Below are 27,831 nucleotides of genomic sequence, written 5' to 3'. Positions count from 1 at the left end.
CTCAGCGCTGTTATCATTTCAAAACCGGCGCCTGCGCTGTGTACTGGTGTCCTGCACAGACGCAGTAAGCTCTGGCCGTCTGATGTCCCAGCCAGGCTTGCACACTGCGCCTGCGTGGGCATTGCGGCCGCCGGCCAGCCACCTTTGGAATCCCCGGAAAACGTCTTCTTATCAGTATATATTTATGTTTCACCTATACAGAATATTCCGTGTAATGGCTGATACCAGAGAACAAAAGACATCCACAGAACACCAGGATGGATCTGCTGCACAGCAAATAGCTGTAGGACCTGCGATGACGTCACTGCCATGTAATTAGGGCAATCACATGGCAGTGACGTCATCGCAGGTCCTACAGCTATTTGCTGCGCAGCGATCCATCCTGGTGTTCTGTGGATGTCTTTTGTTCTCTGGTATCAGCCATTACACAGAATATTCTGTATAGGTGGAACCTTTGGAATCCCCGCCCCGCACTGTGCATAATGCATAACACAGTGCGGGGATTCCAAAGGTGGCTGGCCGGCGGCCGCAATGCCTGCGCAGGCGCAGTGTGCAAGCCTGGCTGGGACATCAGGACCGTTTGCGAAAAGTCTTTACGGAGTGGGGCGTATGCGCTAGGCATGCGTCAGTTCACCGGCAGCACAAAACAGTTGCAGCGCTTTGGGACAGGAGGCTAGGATTAGGGCAAGTGATATCTAAGGAGGGCTTGTGATAGAAATATATATCATGTAGATCTCACTTGCATGTATACTCATATATACTCACAGCTAATATATACATTATAATCAATGGCTTAAAATGGCTGACATAAACTGATATAAGCCAGACAGACTGTATGGGGTTTTCCAGGCAAAAGCAGAACAACGCCAGATGTATTAAGTGATGATCAGATGTCTCAACTTTGTCCTAGATGCAGAAAGATGCAGAGAGCTACATTTTAGTTGCTTAATCAGCATTCATATGTGCATTAATCACAATATTCCATATATATTTAGATAACCAATAACAGAGGAGCTAGACAATATGGTAATTAACTAACCATCCCTAACCACCTCCTTTCTATATGCGATTATAAAACTATGTATGTACAATAAATCATCAGTATTGATTAAATGTTATTGACACAATGGTGTGCAGTCTCTGTTGTGAATTCTGCTTTTGGGTTCCCTCTGGTGGTGGTAGGTGGTAATGCAGTTGTCCCTGAGTTGCAGTCCTGGTCAGGTGTTTCTGCTGATTGCAGTTCTGACTGGGGTATTTAGGCGTGCAGGATTCATTAGTCCTTGCCAGTTGTCAATTGTTGTTGGGAGGTGTTGGACCTCTGCTTGGTTCCTCCTGCCTTTCTGCCAAATCAGCAAAGATAAGTGTCTGTTTTTTTTTCTGTGGCACACATGCTGTGTGCTTCATGATTCAGTGCTATTCTTTTGTGTTTTCTTGTCCAGCTTAGATTGTGTCAGTATTTTCTCAGTCTTGTTGGATTCTCTGGAGTGGCAGATATACATTCCATGTCTTTAGTTAGATTGTGGAACTTTTTGTATTATCTGCTGTGGATATTTTTGGAAGGGTTTTAATACTGACCGCTTAGTATTCTGTCCTATCCTTTCCTATTTAGCTAGAGTGGCCTCTTTTGCTAAATCTTGTTTTCTGCCTGTGTGTGTCTTTTCTTCTCCTACTCACAGTCAATATTCATGGGGGCTGCCTATCCTTTGGGGTTCTGCTCTGAGGCAAGGTAGTATTCCTATTTCCATCTATAGGGGTATTTAGTCCTCCGGCTGTGTCGAGGTGTCTAGGGTTTGTTAGGCACACCCCACGGCTACTTCTAGTTGCGGTGTTAGTTCAGGATCTGCGGTCAGTATAGTTTCCACCTACTCCAGAGAAAGTTTCATGCGGCTCCAAGGTCACCGGATCATAACAAGTCTCATTCCTTGAGCGCTCAAAATACTGAGTCTTATTGGGAACGGCAGCAGCACACACAGGGATAGATTTATCCAAACCAAATTTCAAAGTGGAAAGACAAAATGGCTATGGACAATACGATCACCGTCTTTATGTCTTTATCCATCTTAAGAATGTCCCTGTGTTTTGTGGGATTTTCCTAATTTGAGATGCCCGATTATCATAGGTACTGATTAAACAGATGTTGTCATCCTGTTGGTTGGAAACTTTAGGTATGAGAAGTTCCTCTTCCATTTTTCTCAGGGAGTGATGAGCTTCCCTCACTACTTAGTCCAAGTAGCTTCTATTAATAAATCTGTATTGTGAGTCCTGGGAATGTTGAATAATCCCTTTTTGCATCGGAACAATTATGTCTAAGGAGAAAAAATTGTCCTTTTGGAATCACCTTTTTCAGCGAATAGGGGTGTTGGTTTTCCGACCCTACAGAAGCATTTGTGGACGTGGATTTACAATATACACTTGTTTGAAGTGATCCACGTTTTGTTTTACTAGTACATCCAAAAAGGGTATTCTATCAGCATGAATCTCACTGGAGAAACATAGGCCAATGGGATTTTCATTTAAAGTTTTCACAAAAACTAAAAAACATTCCTATGAACCCCTCCATAGTACAAATACATCATCAATGTATCTAGTCCATAGCTCATGTCAGTGTTGCGAAGTGAATACGCAAGTGTCCTCCCACCAGCCCAGGAGTTGATTTGCATAACTGGGGGCACATGGGCTCTCCATAGCTGTGCCGCTAAGCTGGTGGTAGATCTTACCATCAAAGGTGAAAAAATTACTGTTCAGGACAAAATCAAGGAGTTCAATAAGAAATTAATTATGTGCCTAATGTTGTAAGCCTCTAGTCGAGAGGTAATCTTTAACCCTTTACATCCTTAAATACTCTAGTACAAAAATACTTCCCATTACAGGTGAGCTTTCTCCGATTGATGTATTACTTAAATTAGTCACCAAAGAAATTTTAAAGATTTATACTACCTTCACTAAATACAATTTACCTCAACAACGGATTTTGGCTTTGTGCGCCTTGGAAAGGTACACGTCGATTGTAGTTTAAAAATCTGACAAAGGTGGAAACATTATTATCATTGGCACAGATCAGTATCGCAATATGTGCCTTGCCCTATTGAATGACCAAACCTCAAAGCCTTTCATATTGGGGATCGAGGAGTAAGACTGCCTCAACATCCATACTTGTGAGCCAGACATCCTGATCTATGTGGATGCCCTCCAAACTGTAAAGTACTATCAAATCAATCAATGGTATCTCTAGTAAATGAGGGCAATTGAGGACAGACCCTTCTGTATCTTCAGGAGGGCATAAAAAGTGACAACAACAGGATGCTTCGGCAACATGTAATCAAATTCATCCACACTGATGAGGCTATCCCCCCTTGCTGCAGTGAGGAGGGAAGACTACCTCACCATGAAGACTGACATAGAATTATTCAGTAATATCATATAAGTGGTCTGGTCATTCAATAGGGCAAGGCAATGGGTGGTAATACCCATGGAGCTTCCCAGGCTATTAATATCAGCTCACAACTGTATATTTAGTCTTTCCTGGTTATTAAAATGGGGTACCCCCCAAACAATGATGTAGTGTCCCCTATAATTAATAATCAGCAAAGGCTAGGCAGACAACTGTGGGCCCCTCTCAGACTAAAACATCAGCTCTCAGCTGCTGCAGAAAAGGCGCATCCATAAAATTCACCAATTCTGGCACTTAGTCTTGCTCTTTCCACTGGTCCTGGTGTGGTGGCAGTGGGGGTGATAGTTGGGGGGATGATGTCAAGTTTGTATTGCCATGTGACATCAAGCCCATAGGTTTGTAATGGAAAGGCGGCTATAAGATGCCCCCATTACTATCCCCATAGTGATATTGTATTAAAAAAACACACCCAGAATAAAGTCCTTTATTGAAAGAATGACCGACTCCTTTAATGAATCTACGTTTAATAAAAACACGTATACTCACGTCTACACCCAATCCACTGAAGCCTCAACTTTCTCACGTTGACCTGAGTGAGGTGAAAGGAGTTCACCTCACCACAAAGCACTGAGCAATCACACACAACTCAGTGTCTCTACTGGATGGCAGGCTGTATAGTCACATCATGCAACAATGCAGCCTGCAATCTAGATGTAGCAGAGCTAAACACGTCGCAGGACAAATAGATTATCTTCTCGGCAGACAGGTGAGGAATATGGTTGTTTATTTTAATTCTGTTAGAGGAGATATTGGCTTCAGTGGATTGGGCATTGACGGGAGTCTGTGTTTTTGGTAAATGTAGATTAATTTAACCCTTTGCGACATCGGGCGTAATAGTACGCCAATGTCGGACTCCCTCCCTTTGATGTGAGCTCCGCTGTCGAGCCCACATCTTTTCCAACACATATCAGCTGTTTTGAACAGCTGACATGTGCCTCTAACAGCCGTGGGTAGAATCGCGATCCACCCGTGGCTGTTAACTAGTTAAACGTCGCTCTCAATCTCTGAGAGCGGCATTTAACTCGCGCTTCCGTCAAGAGCGCTGGAAATCCCGCCGATCGGTGATTGCAGGTCACCGATGTGTTGGCATGACAACCAGAGGTCCTCAGCAGACCTCTATGGTTGTTACTACCGGAATGCTATGAGCGTCGCCCGGTGGTCGGCTCTCATAGCAAGTCAGCAATTCTGCTACAGACAGGCAATCTGATCATCGCCTGTATGTAGAAGAGGCGATTTAAGTACAGCAGCTTCTAGTCACCCATGAAGCATGCAAAAAGTAAAAAAAAAGTTTTTTAAAAAATATAAAAGTTAAAATCACCCCCCATTCGCCCCATTCAAAATGAAACAATAAAAAAATCAAACATACACATATTTGTTATCACCGCGTTCAGAATCGTTTGATCTATCAATATAAAAAATAATTAACCTGATCGTTAGTCGGTGTAATGAAAAAAAAAGTTAAAATGCCAGAATTACGTTTTTTTGGTAGCCGCAACATTGCATTAAAATGCAATAACGGGCAATCAAAAGATCATCTGCACCAAAATGGTATAATTAAAAACGTCAGCTCAGCTTGCAAAATAGGCCCTCACCCAACCTGAGATCACGAAAATTGGATATGGGTAACGTAATATGGCAAAAAAATAAAAAAAATTTACAAACTTTTGATTTTTTTTTTTCACTATTTAGATAAAAAATAACCTAGATATGTTTGGTGTCTATGAGCTTGTAATGACCTGGAGAATTATAATGGTAGGTCAGTTTTAGCATTTAGTGAACATGGTAAAAAAAACAAAAAAACAACTGTAGGATTGCACTTTTGTTTGCAATTTCACCGCGCTTGGAATTTTTTTTCTCATTTTCCAATACACTATATGTTAAAACCATTTGTGTCGTTCAAAGTACAACTCATTCCACAAAAAACAAGCCTTTACATGGCCATGTGGATTGACCAAAAAATAAACACGTTATTGCTCTCGGAAGAAGGGGATCAAAAAATTAAGACGCAAAACCAAAAATACCTCCAGGGGTTAAGTGGTTAAGGAGTCTGTCATTATTTCAATTAAAAGGACTTTATTCTGGGTGTTTTTTTTTTTTAACACACAATATCAGTATTGGGTTAGTAATGAGTAGAGATGAGCGAATTTGATCGGGCCAGGGTTTATTCGGCAAGTTATAGCGCATACCGAAAAAGCTGCAGAGGGAACCCGACTTCCTGGATCGCTCCGGCTGATCAGCTGTTCGACTTCGCAGCTGCATGTTTGCGGCTGTGTGACAGTCACGACACATGCATGGAGAGCCTGTTTGTTGGGCTCTCCATGCATGTGTCGTGACTGTCACACAGCAGTGACACATGCACCTGTTGAGCCGAACAGTTGATCAGCCGGAGCAATCCAGGAAGCCGGGTTCCCTCTGCCGCTTATTCGGTAAGTGCTTTAGCTTGCCAAATAAGCCCTGACCCAATCAAATTTGCTCATCTCTAGTAATTAGGACATCTTATAGACTCCTCTCTATTACTAACCTCAGAGCTTGATGTTAGCTGACAATATAAAGGTGCCATCAACCCACTCAACTATCACCCCACTTGCCACCGCACCAGGGCAAGTGGGAAGAGCGAGGCTAAGGGCCAGAAGTGGTGCATCTTATGGGAGCGCCTTTTCTGGGGCAGCTAAAAGCTGATATTTTTAGTCTGGGAGGGGGCCAATAACCTGCAGCTGTCTGCCTAGCCTTTGCTGGTTATTAAAGGAGAACCCTATCACACTTTTTTTTTTGGGGGGGGGTAGGGCATTTTAATAACAAGGAAAGGCCAGCTCTGAGCTGATATTAATAGCCTGGGAAGTTCCATGGGTATTACCCCCTTCCCTAGCTATAAACATCTGCCCCAGCTGTCCGCTTTCCCTCTGCTTGTTAATAAAATGTCGGGAGATCCCATGACTTTTTTTATGAAAAGAATTTAGTTAGTAAAAGAAAAACATGTACAATAAACTTCACATAAAGCACTGATTACACAGGTCAACAAAAAAAATTTTTTTTTCTGGTGTCCAAAATATTTTAATGAATTTGGGGTATTTTTGGGGTGCTGATTCTGAATATGCTATCAGTTTTGCCAGATTGGCTCAAGTTTTTGAGATTTTTGGTATCTTATTTATAGCACTTGTTGGTAAATGCGACGCATCATCTCATTAATTTCTTTGGATTAGTACTTGAACTGAGCAGTTCTCAATATAGTTTTGTGTTAATTAGTGTTCTAAAAGTTTGTTCATAGCTTGATTTTTGCACTAACTTTATGTTGTTGTCTGTTTTCCAGTGAAAAGCATGAACTCATCAAGAAGAAGTTGTCTTAACGATCCAGACTCATTCTGTTACATTTGTGGTGAATACACACTGCCAAAACATAGAAGAAACATAACAGACTTCATAAAAAAAGTGTATTTTGCCTATTTTGGGGTTATGCTTGGGGACCAAGACAAGTTTTGGGCACCACACATAGTGTGCAAAGCATGTATCGAATTATTACAAAAATGGAGCAAAGGACAAAGAAAAAGCTTCAAATTTGGTGTTCCAATGGTGTGGAGAGAGCCAAAAAATCATCATGATGACTGTTATTTCTGTGCAGTACAAGTGCAAGCATTCAATAAGCATAAGAAACGAAAATGGGAGTAACATGGAATCTGCAAGAAGGCCTGTCCCTCATTGTGAAGATGTGCCTGTACCTGTATTTACCATAAATAACAGTCATCATGATGATTTTTTGGCTCTCTCCACACCATTGGAACACCAAATTTGAAGCTTTTTCTTTGTCCTTTGCTCCATTTTCGTAATAATTCGATACATGCTTTGCACACTATGTGTGGTGCCCAAAACTTGTCTTGGTCCCCAAGCATAACCCCAAAATAGGCAAAATACACTTTTTTTACGAAGTCTGTTATGTTTCTTCTATGTTTTGGCAGTGTGTATTCACCACAAATGTAACAGAATGAGTCTGGATCGTTAAGACAACTTCTTCTTGATGAGTTCATGCTTTTCACTGGAAAACAGACAACAACATAAAGTTAGTGCAAAAATCAAGCTATGAACAAACTTTTAGAACACTAATTAACACAAAACTATATTGAGAACTGCTCAGTTCAAGTACTAATCCAAAGAAATTAATGAGATGATGCGTCGCATTTACCAACAAGTGCTATAAATAAGATACCAAAAATCTCAAAAACTTGAGCCAATCTGGCAAAACTGATGACTAGTGTTGAGCATTCCGATACCGCAAGTATCGGGTATCGGCCGATACTTGCGGGTATCGGAATTCCGATACCGAGATCCGACACTTTTGTGGTATCGGGTATCGGTATCGAAACAACATTAATGTGTAAAAGAGAGAATTAAAATAAAAAATATTGCTATACTCACCTCTCCGACGCAGCCTGCACCTTACCGAGGGAACCGGCAGCGTTCTTTGCTTAAAATGCGCGCTTTTCCTTCCTTCCGTGACGTCACGGCTTCTGATTGGTCGCGTGCCGCCCATGTGGCCGCGACGCAACCAATCACAGCAAGCCGTGACGTAATTTTAGGTCCTTCAGTATTTTAAAATTACGTTCCGGCGTTGTGATTGGTCGCGTCGCGGTCACATGGGCGACGCGACCAATCACAAGCCGTGACGTCACGTGAGGCAAGAGACGCGCGCATTTTAAAATGCGCGCGTGTCCAGCCTCCCGTGACGTCACGGCTTGTGATTGGTCGCGTCGCCCATGTGACCGCGACGCGACCAATCACAACGCCGGAACGTAATTTTAAAATCCTGAAGGACCTGAAATTACGTCACGGCTTGCTGTGATTGGTCGCGTCGCGGCCACATGGGCGGCGCGCGACCAATCACAAGCCGGGACTTCACGTAAGGAAGTTAAAGCGCGAATTTTAAGCAAACAACGCTGCCGGTTCCCTCGGTAAGGTGCAGGCTGCGTCGGTGAGGTGAGTATAGCAATATTTTTTATTTTAATTCTTTATTTTACACATTAATATGGTTCCCAGGGCCTGAAGGAGAGTTTCCTCTCCTTCAGACCCTGGGAACCATCAGGAATACCGTCCGATACATGAGTCCCATTGACTTGTATTGGTATCGGGTATCGGTATCGGATTAGATCCGATACTTTGCCGGTATCGGCCGATACTTTCTGATACCGATACTTTCAAGTATCGGACGGTATCGCTCAACACTACTGATGACATATTCAGAATCAGCACCCCAAAAATACCCTAAATTCGATGAAATATCTTTGGCACCAAAAATGCTGTTGACCAGTGTTATATATCTCACATATTTATAGATATCTTTTAGTAGTTATCTATCTAATCTCTCTCTCTATATATAGCTTGAAGAATATTTCCTTGCTCTACTGCTCTATGTAAAAGCTCATGTTAAAATCGCATTGCAATCGGATTGCATTCGCATGTAAATCGGATGCTTTGTGTTAAAAATAGGATTGTACAAGAAAAAAGCAAAGAAACATACTATATCCCAGGGATCACCAATAAATGTACAAAATTTAAAATTTTATTAGAGTCAACATAACACCAAAAATTAAAAGCAATTAAAATAAAATCATATTGTACATACCCCGTATTGGGGTCAGTATCCTGAACATGAGAGCACCTGATGCACAACATTTGTGAACCAACAGTGAAATACAGATACTATAAAATCCTTATTGCAATAATTCTGGTCACTAATCACTAAGATCTTAACAATGGAATGTATGACTGAAATACACTTTGGGCAGAATTATTAGGCAAGTTGTATTTGAGAGGATTATTTTTATTATTGATCAACAACTATGTTCTCAATCAACCCAAAAGACTCATAAATATCAAAGCTTAATATTTTTGGAAGTTGGAGTGTTTTTTTTGTTTGTTTTTTTTTAGATCTGGCGATCTTAGGAGGATATTTGTTTGTGCAGGTAACTATTATTATGCAGAATTATTAGGCAACTTAATAAAAACCAAATATATTCCCATCTCACTTGTTTATTTTACCAGGTAAACCAATATAACTGCACAAAATTTAGAAATAAACATTTCTGACATGCAAAAACAAAAGCCAAAAAAATTAGTGACCAATATAGCCACCTTTCTTTATGATGACACTCAACAGCCTGCCATCCATAGATTCTGACAGTTGCTTGATCTGTTTACCTATCAAGATTGCGTGCAGCATGCACCACAGCCTCCCAGACACTGTTCCGAGAGGTGTACTGTTTTCCCTCCCTGTAGATCTCACATTTTATGAGGGACCACAGGTTCTCTATGGGGTTCTGATCAGGTGAACAAGGCCATGTCATTATTTTTTTTCTTCTTTTAGACCTTTACTGGCCAGCCATGCTTTGGAGTAGTTGGAGGTATGTGATGGAGCATTGTCCTGCATGAAAATCATGTTTTTCTTGAACGATATCAACTTCTTCCTGTACCACTGCTTGAAGAAGTTGTCTTCCAGAAACTGGCAGTAGGTCTGGGAGTTGAGCGTCACTCCATCCTCAACCCAAAAAGGTCCCACAAGTTCATCTTTGATGATACCAGCCCATACCAGTACCCCACCTCCACCTTGCTGCGTCTGAGTCAGAGTGGAGCTCTCTGCCCTTTACTGATCCAGGCTCTGGCCCATCAAGATTCACTCTCATTTCATCAGTCCATAAAACCTTTGAACAAGAAACATAAGATAAAACGTCAAGACTGGGCCAAGAAATATCTTAAGACTGACTTTTCAAAGGTGGTCGTTTTTCAGCCTTCCTTACCTTGGCCATGTCCCTGAGTATCGCACACCTTGTGCCTTTTGTTACTCCAGTAACGTTGCAGCTCTGAAATATGGCAAAACTGGTGGCAAATGGCATCTTGGCAGCTTCACACTTGATTTTCCTCAATTCATGGGCAGTTATTTTCGGCTTGTTTTGCCTAATAAGCTTCTTGCGACCCTGTTGGCTATTTGCCATGAAACGCTTGATTGTTCGGTGATCACAAGTGATGAGTGAATATGCTCGTTACTCGAGATTTCCCGAGCACGCTCGGGTGTCCTCCGAGTATTTTTTAGTGCTCGGAGATTCAGTTTTCTTCGCCGCAGCTGAATGATTTACATCTGTTAGCCAGCATAAGTACATGAGGGGGTTGCCTGGTTGTTAGGGAATCCCCACATGTAATTAAACTGGCTAAGAGATGTAAATCATTCAGCTGTGGCGAAGAAAACTAAATCTCCCAGCACTAGAAAATACTCGGAGGACACCCGAGCGTGCTTGGGAAATCTCGAGTAACGAGTATATTCGCTCATCACTAGTAATCACGCTTCAAAAGTTTGGCAATTTCAAGACATCTCACAATTTTGGACTTTTCAGAGCCCGTCAAATCTCTGTTCTGACCCATTTTGCCAAAGGAAAGGAAGTTGCCTAAAAATTAAGCACACCTTATATAGGGTTTTGATGTCATTGGACAACACCCCTCCACATTACAGAGATGCACATCACCCGATTTACTTAATTGGTAGTTGGCTCTATTGGAGTAGGACAATATGTATAAAAAGTATCATGTGATCAAAATATAACTTGCCTAATAATTCTGCACACAGTGTAGAACCAAACCATAAAGAAATGTGTACAACATTACTCATGACATGTCAATACAGGGATAGAGAAGGGTATCAGCAATATCGTAATAACAATGATTATAATATTCACCTTATGTATTGCCAACGGAACATGTAAGGGTATGTTTCCACCTGCCGGATTACATCAGGATTTGCTGCGGATTGGATGCTGAGTACAGCCGCAGCGTCCAATCTGCAGCGTCCAGATGTTACAGCATAGTGGAGGGGATTTTATGAAATCCCGTCCCCACTATGTGCATAGGGCCGCATCTGGCGGTCCTGCGTAACTGGACATGCGGCGCGTCTTTATAGACTGCAGCATGTCTATTTATCTTGTGGAGTCAATGAATACAATGCGGTGATTCCGCATGTGCTCAATGAACACATCCGGAATCACCACGTGTGCAACAGGGAGCGGCGCTTTGGGAAGAGCGGGGTATCCGCTGCGTCCAAAGCGCTGGTTTTCCTGAATATGGAAACATACCCTTAGGGTGAAAATACTCTTTCAAATATGTACAAAACCAATAGCAAATGAGGCATAGAATGTGTCTAAATTGTCATACACAAAGGGCTACTAGTGGCCTATAGCTGTCACACCTAAATGCACAGGTTCCCAAAGGCCTTAAGTGAAGACAGAGACCTGGTGAAAAAAATATACTATAAGCTAACCACTAAGGTAAAATGGCAATATCTCTATGTAATCTTAACATCTAAATAACAATAAGACATATGTCAGAAAGCAGAAAGTAATTAACAACTTCTTGAAGCCATAAGTGGATCAAAAACAGGTTCCCAACCGCTTTACATGCAGACAGAACCTGGATGTTAGACGCTGTGAGTGACCATAAACAGCGGAATTAGCGGCACCTATAGAACATGACCTGAGTGAGTGCAAACCCATAGTCCAGGGGGTATGAGAAGCTCAACGCATGTCGCCACAAGAGTGGCATCGTCAGGGGCAGATGTGGCAATATGATCAAACTTGTAACATATATACCATACAAAATTAGCAGGATCTCCATCAGCTGTGCAATCTGAGCATTGGAGAACCGGAAGTAACAAGGCACTGAATAGAATGGAAGTCACATGCTCGGAGCAGGAAGCATCCATGGGTGAAGAAAGATGGCGGTTGTAAGGGATCTCACAGGGGAAGGTGGGCGTCAACTTCGCTCATCTCGGGGGAGGGGAGAGAAGGACCCAACAGGGGTTGGCTCTCTGGCACCATCACTTGCCTCAGGTCAGTCAGGGAACTGCACCGAGGGCAAATAGTCTCCGGAAATGCTTCCCTTATAGGTACGAGTTAGTGAGGTGCTCCCAATGAGGGGGGATATATATCTCCAGTCCAGCCTGGGGATGTATATCCAAACCTCCCGGCCATCACTGCCAGAGCTCCTCACTAAAACAGTATGGTATTCTGCCACAAGTTCCTCATTTAAAACGAGCCCTGTCCGACAGCAGGCTTATATCGGGTCAGGAACCAACTCTGGGGTAGCGTATAATATGACCAACGGAGCGTGCGGACATGGGGATTTGTGGATCGAGATAAAAGAGCAGCCCAAGATTAATTTTATATTTAATCACCGAAGAGGCGCACTAGAAACCACAGCTATACATACAAGAGCAAATATTTACAGTCAGGAGTGTAGTACAAGGATAGGGTATAGATAGCTTGCAATTACCACTCTACTCTCAAGATCGCATCTCACCACCTGTGCACTTGACCAGATCCCTTCCCACTTCATCCCAAACCTCGCCAGTCTTCATCCCAACCCTAACCCATTTCTTCAACCTATCACTAACAACTGGTGTTTTCCCATCAAGCTTTAAACATGCCTCAATCACACCTATCCTCAAAAAGCCCTTTCTTGACCCATCCTCTGTATCTAGCTCCCTCTTCGACCGCTTACTATCAGACTTCCGGTCACACCACTTCACTGAAACTGCCCTAACTAAGGTCACCAATGACCTATTAACCGCCAAGAGCAAGCGACACTACTCTATCCTCCTCCTCCTGGACTTGTCCTCTGCCTTTGACACAGTGGACCATTCCCTGTTGCTGCGGACCCTCTCATCCCTTGGCATCACAGACTTGGCCCTATCCTGGATCTCGTCATACCTAACTGACCGGACATTCAGTGTCTCCCACTCACACACCACCTCCTCACCTTGCTCCCTATCTGTTGGAGTCCCACAAGGTTCAGTTCTAGGGCCCCTGCTCTTCTCCATTTACACTTTTGGCCTGGGACAGCTCATAGAATCTCTTGGTTTCAGTATCATCTCTATGCTGACGATACGCAGATCTACATCTCTGGACCAGATATCACCACCCTACTAACCAGAATCCCTCAATGTCTATCCGCTATTTCATCCTTCTTCTCTACTAGATTTCTAAAACTTAATATGGACAAAACAGAATTCATCGTCTCTCCCCCATCTCACGTGACCCCCCCAATGAACCTATCCATTACAGTAAACGGCTGCCCACTCTCCCCAGTCCCACAAGCTCGCTGTCTCGGGGTAATCCTTGACACTGATCTCTCCTTCAAACCACATATTCAAGCCCTTTCCACTTCCTGCCGCCTTCAACTCAAAAATATTTCACAAATCCATACATTCCTAAACCAAGAATCTGCAAAAACCCTAGTCCATGCCCTCATCATCTCCCGCCTCGACTACTGTAACCTCCTGCTCTGTGGCCTCCCCTCTAACACTCTCGCACCCCTCCAATCTATTCTAAACTCAGCTGCCCAACTAATCCACCTATCCCCGCTATTCCCAGGCCTCTCCCCCTTCAATCCCTTCACTGGCTCCCCATTACCCAGAGACTCCAGTACAAATGCCTAACCATGACATACAAAGCCATCCACAACCTGTCTCCTCCATAAATCTGTGATCTCGTCTCCCGGTACTTTCCTGCACGCAACCTCCGATACTCACAAGATCTCCTTCTCTACTCCCCTTATCTCCTCTTCCCACAATCGCATACAAGATTTCTCTCGCGCATCACCCCTACTCTGGAACTCTCTACCACAACAAAGACTCTCGACTACCATCGAAACCTTCAAAAAGAACCTGAAGACCCACCTCTTCCGACAAGCCTACAACCTGCAGTAACCACCGATCAACCAAACCACTGCACAACCAGCTCTATCCTCACCTACTGTATCCCCACCCATCCCTTGTAGATTGTGAGCCCTCGTGGGCAGGGTCCTCTCGCCTCCTGTACCAGTTGTGACTTGTATTGTACTTGTTTTTATTATGTATACCCCTCCTCACATGTAAAGCGCCATGGAATAAATGGCTCTATAATAATAAATAATAATAATGTAGCACGTGACCAAAGGGAGGCGCTGATGGATCACAGGTCCAAATCTTAGTCACAGGCTTTCCGGGCTATGTCAGCAAACGTATCCTCCGGCCATCAGAAAACGCAGTCCAAAATGAGGGGCTGCCTTATATCTCATAGGCTGCTACCTCACACATCTGCTCCCACCCCTGGGTGGTGCAGCCTCTCTCCTCCCATGTCTGAGAATATGATTTTCTGCCTAGAACTGTGGCTGACCCATATCTTTGCGCCCGAAACTCTGAATGGGTTGGTTGTACTGGATTCCGCTGGATTTTATCTGTGCATAGAGACTAAATATGACTACCGTATGTAATTATTGGTAGCTATGCTTTATAACTCCATAATCCTGAGTGCTACAGGTGACTAACTAATATGTGCACGTGGGGAAAGGAACGCCGATTCGGAATATGTGCTATGTTCATCTGAGACATATTGCATTCTGTTATTATAAGTCATTTTCCATATTCAATACCTCATAGCCTTGCTGTGCCATGTGCTTGGTCACACAAAGAGGTTCAGGTTTCTATAGCTGCAGAAGAGTTCGCACTCTTGTGTTAACAGCTTCAAAAGAGCTTCTCGTAGCTCGTTTAATTAAAAGAAAATAATGAGCCTGTGGAATCCCAAGGGTGGGGGCACATTTCAGGAGGGAAGATGTCCTGAACTTAAAATCCAAAATGGATTCTCCCTTGTCCCTCACAGCGGTATATCAGTTAACGGCGCGCATGCATGCATGCCAGATGTCACACGTCAAGTGCTCCATGGGAGGAAAAAGAGGAGGCAACAAAGGATGACACTTGCGCCAAGCATGAATGCACACAAAGAATGCGAACTAAGACATACTGCGTTTGTATAAGTGGCCACGAAAACAGATCATTGCTGTGATGTGGTCCCTAAAAAAAAAAAAAAAAAAAAAAAAAAGAGAAAAATCACTGGTCAACCCTTATAGCTTCCTATAAAAAAAAATAGTTGCAAATAACTGGTGGTGGGGATGATAAAGGTTCCCCCCCCCCCCCGTGACACAGGGTTCTTTTTATTTTGCTATTGGAGTGGTGTCGCTAAGTTCCCTCCCACTATTATTATACTCACCAGCTGCTGTCTTCATCTGTTATCGGAACCTCTATGGGACTCTATGGGGTTAAGGTCAGATGAGTTTGCTGGCCCATAAAGCACAGTCATACTGTTATTTTAAAACCAGGTATTGGTACTTTTGGCAGTGGACAGGTACCAAATCCTGCTGAAGAATTAAATTTCCATCTCCAAAAAGCTTGTAGACAGAGGGAAGCATGAAGTGCTCTAAAATTTCATGCTTCAGTGCTCTAAAATTTCCTGGTAGACGGCTGTGCTGACTTTGGTCTTGATAAAACACAGTGGACCTACACCACCTGATGACATGGCTCTCGAAACCAATTGATTGTGGATAGTTCACACTAGACCTTGGAAATCAAGATCCCAGAGTCTGGAGGAACAGGGAGAGACAGACAATCCAAGCTCCTTGATGACTAGTGTGAAGTTTCCACAATCAGTGATGGTTTGGAGAGCCATGTCATCTGCTGGTGTAGGTCCACTGTGTTTTATCAAGACCAAAGTCAGCGCAGTCGTCTACCAGGAAATTTTAGATGACTTCATTCTTCCCTCTGCCGACAAGTTTTTTTTAGATGTAAATTTAATTCTCCAGCAGGACTTGGTACCTGTCCACACTGCCAAAAGTACCAATACCTTGTTTAAAAACAACAGTATCACTGTGCTTGATGGGCTAGCAAACTCGTCTGACCTTAACCCCATAGAGAATCTATGGGGTATTGTCAAGAGGAAAATGAGACACCAGACTCAACAATTCAGATGAGCTGAAGGCTGCTATCAAAGCAACATGGGCTTCTATAACACCTCAGCAGTGCCACAGGCTGATCGCCTCCATGCCACGCCGCATTGATGCAGTAATTGATGCAAAAGGAGCCCCGACCAAGTATTGAGTGCATTTGCTGAACATACATTTAAATATTTTAATTTACTGAGATAATGACTTTTGTGTTTTCATTGACTGTAAGCCATAATCATCATTAACAAAAATAAACACTTGAAATACACCACTCTGTTTGTAAGGACTCTATGTAATATGTGAGTCACTTTTTGTATTGAAATAAATTAACTTTTTGATATTCTAATTTTGTGGGATGCACCTGTATGTGGACTAAAGATAGAAAATGAAGGGGCCAGGACATATTTTCAGTCTCCATTTGCATAGGGGCCTATTGGCATATTAATAGGGTGTGACTGGCAGTGTAGCCGCTACATCACGGTAATTCAGGTGAAAGGGGTCGCGTCGCAACAGTGTCACAAAATGACAGAACCAGTTGGATGTTATGTGACTTGCTTATCAAGTAATATAGTGACCCCATTCCCCGCATTACACTGATGTGGCAGTACATAGTGTTTTTTTGCTCCACAATCTGGGTGCGGTCAAAATCACTGTCTAACGGCCGCCTAAAGTACGCCGTGGGCGTTTATCCTGGCGCATGCTTTTGGCAGTGTGCGCCTAACCCTTTGTCTGGGGCCAAAGCAATAGGAAACAAGGCAGTTTTTGGTCTTGGGGTGGGGGAAAGGGGGAAAAAAATAAGCAGGAGCTGCTCCTCTTCCGAATCTGATTCAATATCACATTAACCAGTGTAGACACCTAAACACATCAAAGAGACAAAAGGATTTAACGCTTTTATTTCAGTTTGAGAGGAGAAATTACAAACTCTGCTAAAATGTATATATTAATGTGTCCAATAGTACATGGATTGTCTTATACCAAAATACTGCACGTGGCAATACCATAAAAACTACTTAATGCTGAACAATCTCATTTACTCAACATCATGGAATATTCATGCAAATAAATCGAGACGCATGAAGGAACTGCAGCCTATATTAAGAGAAAAACTGGGCAAATACTTGTAGACCTGGCAAGCGGAAGCCAGCGCAGTTCTGTGTGGCTTTATATGATGGCAGTGTTTATGTAATATGTGCTGGCACCGGGTTTCCCAAAAAATAAGACAGGTTCTGATATTTTTTGGGGTCTGAAAAAATATGCTAGGTCTAATTTTCAAAGGATGTCTTATTTTTCAAAACATGAACAACAATCCACATTTATATTTTCAGCAAAATTTCAACATTTCAAATTTAATCAGGTTATCACATTCAGGAGCATCATCTTAACTAGTGATGGGCGAATCTTTGGACGTTCGGGTCTGGCGGGTTCAGCTGAACAGTTAAAGTTCGGTTCGGGCACCAGAAAAGTACTCGAACCCAGACCCCACTCAGACGAATGAGGGGCCTGAACATCCATTGTTTGCCATACTGTCATCAACATGACAGTGGCAAACACTGTCTGTAATCGGTGGTTAGATTATTACCACCGGTCAGAGAGCTGTGGCTCCCATGCTGTCAGAGGACAGCATGAGCCAGCAGCTGTGACCAGAGGTAAAAAGTCTACCTCAGGTCACAGGCGTTGGCTGATGGGACTACTACTTCCATTAGCCTACGCCTGCATTATTAATAAGTAAATTAAAAAAACAGCATGGGTTCCCCTCTATTTTTGATAACCAGAATGGCAAAACTGACAGCTGCGGACTGCAACCCTCAGCTGTCAGCTTTATCATGGCTGGTCATCAAGAATAGGAGTCCTCACGTGTTTTTTTCCCAACCATTGACTTTCCAGCTGTTGTGCAGAACTACAGCTTTGAGCATGGTCTGACAACTGCAGGCTGCTAATGCAAGCTGGAAGTTGTAGTTTTGAGATCACAGAAGACGATTAGAACATTTTAAGATTCAGAGAAGCCATTTTTAGAACATTGGCTAGAACTGCAGATTTCATGCAACTTTTTGGCCAGCACTGACGAGCATTTTCCACCTCATCACAGAATTTCTCAATAGCATTTGGAGAAATTTGCTAAATATAAGTACAGGTGTATATCACAAAATTAGAATATCATCAAAAAGTTGCCCAGGTTGCTTTGACAGCAGCCTTCAGTTCGTCTGCATTGTGGGGTCTGGTGTTGCTCATCTTCCTCTTTACAATACTCCATAGATTATCTATGGGGTTAAGGTCAGGCGAGTTTGCTGGCCAACCAAGCACAGTGATATTGTTGTTTTTAAACCAGGTATTGGTACTTTTGGAAGTGCGGACAGGTGCCTAGTCCTTCTGGAGAATGACATTTCCATCTCCAAAAAGCTTGTCTGCAGAGGGAAGCATGAAGTGCTCTAAAATTTCCTGGTAGACGGCTGTGCTGACTTTGGCCTTCATAAAACACAGTGTACCGATACCATTCTCCAGCAGAACTTGGCACCTGTCCACACAGCCAAAAGTACCAATTCTTGGTTTAAAAACAACAGTATCACTGTGCTTGATTGGCCAGCAAAATCGACTGACCTTAACCCCCATAGAGAATCGATGGGGTATTGTCAAGAGGAAGATGAGAGACACCAGACCCAACAATGCAGACGAGCTGAAGGCTGCTATCAAAGTAACCTGGGCTTCCATAACACCTCAGCAGTGCCACAGGCTGATCGCCTCCATGCCACGCCGCATTGATGCAGTAATTCAAGTATTGTATGTTCAGTAAATGCACTCTTTTCAGTAGACCAACATTTCAGATTTTAAAATCATTTATTCATTATGGTGTCAAAGTATTCTAATTTTCTGAGATGACTTTGGGGTTTTCATTGGCTGTAAGCCATAATCATCAAAATTAACAGAAATAAACACTTGAAATAGATCACTATGTTTGTAATGACTATATAATATACTGTATAAGTTTCACTTTTTGTATTGAAGGACTGAAATAAGTTAACTTTTTGATGATATTCTAATTTTGTGAGATGCACCTCTATATGGGTAAAATAAAATATATAACAAATCGTTAAAATTTTTTGCTGCACAATGTTTGCGTGGGTTTTCTCCAGGTACTCTAGTTTCCTCTCACACTCCAAAGACATTCTGGTAGGGAAATTAGGTTGCGAGTCTCAATGGAGACAGTGATGATGGTGTCTGTAAAGCTCTGTGGACATTACTGGTGCTATGTGAGCGAGTGAAAAAAAAAAAAATGAACTGGATAGAGAAAAAGTTGAATTTAAGATCATTTTAGAAAGTTTATTCTTAATTTGAAAAATTGATATAGGTAAGTTTATCATTGCTACAGTTAATTAATATAAACTTACTCAACTTATGACACTGATTTATAGGTACCTGGATGAGTGGAGTGTTGGGCCGCTACTACCATACTATGGAAATATCACAAAGTTGGCTGGACCTCTGAATATAATGGGGAGATTTACTCATACAAATTATTATTTTTTCATTATATAACATCTAACATTTATTTACTGTTTAAATGGAAAGTGTCCCCTTTCATAAAGAAAAACGCTAAATAGTTTGTGGTACGGTATTCTATAATTTGAGAAGGTTCTCCCCCTCTTCCTCTCTTTATACACTCAGAGCTTTTTTTTTTTCCTGAAGTGGCCGCTTGACATTGTGTACTGCTGGAACCAAACCGATACCAAGAACGTGTGAATAGAGCGGTAGTTAATCATGCACACTGCCGCACCTTTCATTAACCAGGACTGCCAGAGAGAGCAAAGCCCTTCGCTCAGCACTAGTAATGAGTTCAAGTGCTCGTTATTCTAGTTTTCCTAGGGTGCTCGGGTATGCACAGAGTATCGCTGGTGCTCAAGTGACATGTTCAAGTCCCCGCGCCCACAGGGATTGCTTGACAAACACCGTCAATCCTTGCATGTTTTGTGGTTGTCTAACAGCCACAAAACATGCCGCCATGGAGACTCAAACACGTCACTCGAGCACCCACGATACTCGGTGCATATCCAAGCACCCTAGGCAAACTAGAATAACAAGCACTTGAACTCAGCAGTACTCAGCAGCACATCTTTGGCACACACATAAGAGTGAATGGGACTTGGGATCAATGGGGTTCCCAGCAGTAGGACTCTCAGTGATTGGAAACTTATCTCCTACACCAGGACTAGGGAATAATTTCCAAAGGTACGAATGTCCCTCTAAGCTGTGCTTCTGTACATATGATGTACTCGGTTCTGCCTCACTACAGGTTCATCAGGCCCACAATGTGCAGAGGAAATGCTGAATGGGACCAATTCTCATTAGTTCTAGGGGCTGGTTGGAGTTTCAAATAAAGGACTCCACTCATCACAATGACTGTTACATGTCACCAAACTATGGAGTGCAATACAAAATCTAAACCTACTAAACCAAACCATTCAACTACAAGCATTTTCATAGTCATGACCTCCGAGAAGACTTGTGCATCTTTATCATAGCTAAATAATGTATACGTTGTTAGCATTATGATCATCTGTACCAATGTTGCATTTCTTAAAATCTAAAGATCCTATGGCAAGTCTTTGCATGTTTAATGTTTTATTTAGAGCTGTGTCCACCAGGGATGTCTGTGTGCAAAGTGACATACAGGCACAATTTCAGCCAGTTACATAATCTGTCAAATAAAGGCTGATGCAATGAGAGGAAAACCTGAAAGAACAGCAAATGGAGAGCAACATTTCACAGCAATGAACAATTCTCTGATCATCACTGCCCACAGGGGCATGAAAGTGGGAGCTATTAGAAGCAATAAATACTAAAGGGGTTGTCCCATTAAATCTGCAAATCTGCAAAATTATCGTAAAAATAATTAGCACTTTCCAAGTTATTAAAAATAATCTCCATTTTCAAGAATGGAGGGATTTTTAATACTATAGTGTCTTGATCCAAGGTGGCTGATTTCTTAGGCACATTCCACACTGTCAGGATTCAGCAATCGGCAGTCACAGAGTAATTACGAAAATTTAGCTGAAGGCCAGAGAACCCCTTTAACGTAAAAGCTGTCATATCACCAAACACTATAGGGTTAATCTGCAGGTTCCAATGTGGTCCCGTCACCTTTCTAAAAGCGCCTTTCACTGTGCAGTGGTGTGTCGGAGCGAGGTCTGCAGTGACGGCCGCAGGTCTGCAGTCGTAGGCACGCTCCTACACTTTGATCTTCAGCTCAGTTTGCAGCACATCCATGCAGCGTGAACTGTCAAAGTGTCGGTGACTGAAGACGCCTACAGTACCCTGCTTTATTTCTTGCCTCTTTTGGACTTTAACATGCAACTGTGCCTTACATTACTTTTTATATAAAAGACTGTGCTGGTCTGACACTGTTCAATTATTTCCTACAGTGTCAGACAGTAGGGACATGCTACAATAATTGTAGCACCCAGTTTTCAAATTTTTGAATAACAAAGTGACAGCACAATACATAGTTCTAAAGAAAGAACAATGGAAAACACATTAGTAAAACAGACAATACAGGAGCGCTGAGAGGTCTTCTTTTAAGAGTGTGTTAGCATTAAAGGACGTTCAAACCAAGAACAAGGGCTCAGTGCACACTTGGCATGGTCAAACAGTTTCTTGCACCTTCCTCCTCCCTCCTGTAAAGCCAGAGCTGTCAAGGAGATGGATGAAATACATGTAGGCGGAAAGGTGAACTGAACTGTTTGGCCACACCAAGGGTGCGCTGAGCATCTGTGCTTGGTTTGATCAGTTATTTTGTGTCCCTTTAAAGCAGGGATAGGGAACCTCAGGCCCCAGGGCCATTTATGGCCCTCGATGACCTTTTATCAGGCCCCCAAGCAGATTCTCAGGGAGGTGTATTTTGATTACAATCAGCTCATTAATTTCTTCTTGCTCTGTTAGCACACACACACACACACACACACACACACACACACACACACACACACACACACACACACACACACACACACACACAGTGTTCACTACTGAACACTGAAGGGCATGCAATGAAAGATTATGCCCTGAAACCAGTGCCAGAGCCAGAATGTACTTTGTGGGCGGGGTAGCAAAGTTTAAAGACTTGGCCCGACAGCCAACAAGTATTAGAGATGAAAAATAGTGATTTTGCCTGCAGATAAGTTACACACATGTGCTTAAAATAATCTTTATTATTAGACAATTTACACTTAATATTACTACAATGTGGTGGAGATTACATATGAAATATATGTGCATTATTTCGAAAAAAAAAATCAAAAACCATTGCGTTTTTTTTTTTTTTTCAACAAAATATGCAGAATTTTCTCCTCCATACTACATGCTGTCTGTAAAAACCCTGAGAAGGTCCTTAATGTGAAAGCATTACATGGGTCATGTAGTTCATAGTACTTTTCCCACTTCACAATACTGATCATCCGAAGAGATTGGTGACAATGATGAAGATCATTCTTCATGTATTTGTATGAAGATTACCTTGTGTGTGACCAATCAATAACACCGCCGTTAGCAAAGATTTAGAAAAGCCCTTGACAATAATTAGCCTCTCAGAGGAATTCAGCAGTAAATGATCCAATCGCACGTAGTGTTGGGAACACACGTTTTCAATCGTTTGCATCATCTCATGTTCCGTCTTACAACTATGGTGCCTGCTACAATGTCGTAAGCTGTTCTGTTATGCTGAAAGAATAGCAAGGTGATGAAAGCAGGGAAGAAGAACGCTATGGAGAAGTTCTTAATCACAGCTCGCACAGTCGACCTACGGAAAAATATAAAATAAAAAGTCAATTCAAAACCAAGATCTACACCCCAGCATCACAGCTTGTTTAACAAGGAGCAATTAAGAGAAGCATCTATACAATTAATGAGGATGGCCAATTTACATTCCGAACCAAAGTTTACTAATGTAGATGTGCAAACAAATAATGGACATCAAATATACTTAAAGATTAATCGGAGTAATAACAAAATTGTTGAGTGGACAGGACAATAAATAGATTTTCCATGTTTGACAGTTTTTATTCTTTCTTTAACAAAGCTTAAATCACTATGATTTTGCTCATTATATAGACAAAAAAATTGCAACTTTCAATCCGCTCACCATTTTCCAAATCTGGGAAAAAACTGTAAGTGCTTAAGTGGGAAAGGTGGAGGGCAGTGGCATAACTACAAAGTTATGGGCCCCGGTGCGAACTTCCAAATGCCGCCCCCCCCCTGCAGCCCTGCCATACAATTCAATGTAACCCCCATAGAATACAATGCAGCCCCCCTCATAGTATAATGCAGCCCCTCCATACAGGGGCAGTGAGAAAGACACGAGCAAATGGTGAGGAGGGGGCAGGGGAGAGGGCACAAGGGGGTTAGGGGAGACAGGCACAAGGGTAACATAGGGGGGCTAGGGAGCAAGGAAGACAGGCACAAGGGGACACATGGGGGCTAGGAGGCAGGGGAGAAGGTTACAAGGGGACTAGTGGGCAAGGGAGACTGATACAAAGGGACAAGGGAGACTGACACAAGGGGACTAGTGGGCAAGGGAGCCTTACACAAGGGGCACACGGGGACAAGTGGGCAAGGGAGACTGACACAAGGGGCACACGGGGACTAGTGGACAAGGGAGACTGGCACAAGGGGACACACGGGGACTAGTGGGCAAGGGAGACTGACACAAGAGGACACAGGGACTAGTGGGCAAGGGAGACTGACACAAGGGGACACACGGGGACTAGTGGGCAAGGGAGACTGACACAAGGGGCACACGGGGACTAGTGGACAAGGGAGACTGGCACAAGGGGACACACGGGGACTAGTGGGCAAGGGAGACTGACACAAGGGGACACACGGGGACTAGTGGGCAAGGGAGACTGACACAAGGGGACACAGGGACTAGTGGGCAAGGGAGACTGATACAAGGGGACTAGTGGGCAATGGAGACTGACACAAGGGGACACACGGGGACAAGGGATACAAGCAAAAGGGGCCACACAGGGACTAGTGGGCAAGGGAGACTGGCACACGGGGACAAGGGACACAAGCATAAGGGGACAAGGGAGACAGGCTCAAGGGGACACACGGGCCCCTGACCTGCCAGAGCCGCTTGCAGCGGCGACCGCTGCGACCGTGGTAGTTACGCCCCTGTCTCACACACACTACAGATATCACACACTACAGATATCACACACTACAGATATCACACACACACTACAGATATCACACACACACTACAGATATCACACACACTACAGATATCACACACACATACTACAGATATCACACACACACATACTACAGATATCACACACACATACTACAGATATCACATACACACACACACTACAGATATCACACACACACACACTACAGATATCACACACACACTACAGATATCACACACACACACACACTACAGATATCACACACACACTCTACAGATATCAAACACACACTACAGATATCACACACACACTACAGATATCACACACACTAGATATCACACACACACACACTACAGATATCACACACATACTATAGATATCACACACTACAGATATCACACACACACACTACAGATATCACACACACTAGATATCACACACACTACAGATATCACACACACACACTACAGATATCACACACACACTACAGATATCACACACACACACATACTACAGATATCACACACACTACAGATATCACACACACACACTACAGATATCACACACACACACTACAGATATCACACACACTACAGATATCACACACATACTATAGATATCACACACACACATACTACAGATATCACACACACACACACACACACTACAGATATCACACACACACACTACAGATATCACACACACTACAGATATCACACACACTACAGATATCACACACACTACAGATATCACACACACACTACAGATATCACACACACACACACACACACACACACACACACACACACACACACCAGATACCAGCTCATATACACAACTCACAATCTCCTCTCTGGTACAGGGGTGGCTGATGTAAACCGGCTGCAGCTCCTCAGCTTCTCCTGACTAAAGCGGCTCTGTCCCGCACCTCCCCCCTGCTCTCGCCTTCTGTCCCGGGGCTGCAGAGTGCAGAGCAGGAGAAGCTGTCTCACCGTGATGACTGGAGCTGCTTCCTGTCTCTCACGTGCCCCGGCTGCCCCCTCCCCCTAGATACGCCTCGGACTGTTGCCGTGCAGGAGGAATCTCCTGCACTGCAACATGGTGTTGGGTGCCTCTGACCTGCCGGGCCCCTGACCCGCCGGGCCCGGTCGCACTGGCGACTGCTGCGACCGCAGTAGTTACGCCCCTGGTGGAGGGCATCGGCACAGTTATTAGTAACTATGAGGGAAAATGGTGCAAATAGGAGCACCGTAATAGGAGCTTCGTAAATCCCTCTCTGTATGAACATACCCTTAAAGTATAATCTATTCATTACGTTTCCGAAGCTCCAGAAGAATGAACCCCCGTTCTCCAACCTTGTATACTAGGACAATTGCCATATTTCCAGGTTAGCCAATCCTAGAACTCGACGGCTCTTTCAAAATTCCAATTTCCACAAGGAAGTAAGTGGTTGCAGTGCTTCACATACTTCAGTGACTTTATTATATAAAAACTAGGTTTATTTACTCACTAATGTTTTTTGTTAATTATTCTAATTTACTGAGATAATGACTTTTGGGTTTTCATTGGCTGTAAGCCATAATCATCAACATTAACAGAAATAAACACTTGAAATAGATCACTCTGTTTGTAAAGACTATATAATGTATGAGTTTCACTTTTTGTATTGAAGAACTGAAATTAACTTTTTGATGATATTCTAATTTTGTGAGTAGCCACTGTATGTTATGAATTATTCAAATATACTTTTTTTTTAACTCATTTTCTACAAAAAAGGAAGTGGTGATATTAAGAGGAGAAAGGAAGCGTTTTCTTTAGATTGGTGAGGTTAGCAACTGAGCAAATAGAGAATATAAATGATTTGCAATCGCCAAACCACAGTCTGGGCCTCAGTAAACGGTTAACGTAAAATCCATTGAGGACACATTAACTATTGTCTGTTCTATAGTCTCCCATGCACATTAGACAAAAAGGTGGCTGGACCCAACAATTCCTTGCAAATTGGATGACCAGCTAATGTGTATAGGGCCTCCCGACTCACTCCTGACAGATGATGGGGGGATAAGCAATGGGAAGTCTGACTTTAAAGGGAACCTTTTCTCCAGGTTTTTGCCACGTAAAGGGAACCGGACAGCTGATCCATGCGGCCCGATCCACCGTCTGGATGTATCAGACACTGACTACATAATTCATCCAGGAATGTTTGACTCTGAAACACCGAAGATAAAACCGTTTAAAAGCTGCCGGGGACTCGTCGGCTTCTCCTCGCCTGTTGAACTTGAGTGACAGGTCTCTCCCTGGGTACGCGTGTATAGGAAGAGATCGTTGGGGACCTGGCCGGCTAACTATCTCGCATTAAGCTCGATCCATGGCGGCTTTTAAAGTGTTTTTCTCTGAAACGCCCCAGCATCTCAAAATCAAACATACCTGGCAGAAATCCTACAGTGTCTGACCACATGCAGCCCTTGGATTGGGTTCCCTTTACTATAAGAGCAGAATAATGTAGAGGCAGAGAAACTGATTCCAGTGATATGTCACTCACTCGGCTGCTTGCTGTAGTTTTGATAACATCACTATAACCAAGTATTATTTTTAGAGGATCGGTTGCCATTTACTTTTGCACCAGTTAACCCCTTTGCGACAGGCGCCGTACTAGCACTGCACATGTTGCTTCTCTCCCTTTGAAGTAGGCTCCGGCAGTGAGCCCCACATCTTTCCCGGTACATGTCAGCTGTTTTGAACAGCTGACATGTGCCTGGAATAGCAGCGGGTGGAATCGCGATCCACCCACGGCTATTAACCAGTTAAATGCTGCTGTCAAACTCTGACAGCAACATTTAATGTGATCGCGGTTCACCGGTGGATTGGCATGACAACCAGAAGTCTCCTGCAGACCTCTATGGTTGTCACTGTCGGCTTGTTATGAGCACCACCTGGTGGTTGGCGCTCATATCAAGTGAGCAATTCTACTACATACAGGTGATGTGATCATCGCCTGTATGTAGCAGAGCCGATCGGGTTATGGCAGCTTCTAGTCTCCCATGGAGACCATTAAAGCATGCCAAAATTACCAATAAAAAAAAAAAAAAAAAAGGTTTTTTTAAAAAAATATAAAATTTAAATCACCCCCTTTCACCCCATTCAAAATAAAACAATAATAATAATAATAATAAAAAATCAAACATAGCATTCAGAATCGCCCAGTCTATCAATAAAAAAAAGGATTAACCTGATCGCTAAACGACGTAGCGAGAAGAAAAGTCAAAACGCCAGAACTAGGTTTTTTTTAGGTCGCCATGACATTGCATTAAAATGCAATAAAGGGAGATCAAAAGATTGTATTTACACCACAATGGTATCAATAAAAACTTTAGCTCGGCATGCGAAAACTAGATTTTGGGTACTCACCGTAAAATC

The 27,831-nt window shown here is 43.0% G+C and overlaps 1 protein-coding gene across 1 annotated transcript in view; it reads right to left on the bottom strand.

The window, feature by feature from the left end:
- Positions 1-22,402: 22,402 nt before the first annotated feature.
- The window catches only part of FAM8A1 (family with sequence similarity 8 member A1), a 39,981-nt gene continuing 34,552 nt past the window's right edge, over positions 22,403-27,831 (bottom strand). Inside the window, exon 5 of the mRNA XM_077269940.1 lies at positions 22,403-23,021. Coding sequence (XP_077126055.1) covers positions 22,880-23,021 — 142 coding nt within the window. The 3' untranslated portion in view covers positions 22,403-22,879. The remainder of the gene's footprint in view (positions 23,022-27,831) is intronic.

The sequence above is a fragment of the Ranitomeya variabilis genome, chromosome 6 (assembly GCF_051348905.1).
Source record: "Ranitomeya variabilis isolate aRanVar5 chromosome 6, aRanVar5.hap1, whole genome shotgun sequence".
In the NCBI taxonomy this organism is placed as follows: domain Eukaryota; kingdom Metazoa; phylum Chordata; class Amphibia; order Anura; family Dendrobatidae; genus Ranitomeya; species Ranitomeya variabilis.
The sequence above is the reverse complement of the archived record's forward strand: the minus strand, read 5'-3'. Positions and strand labels throughout refer to the sequence as shown.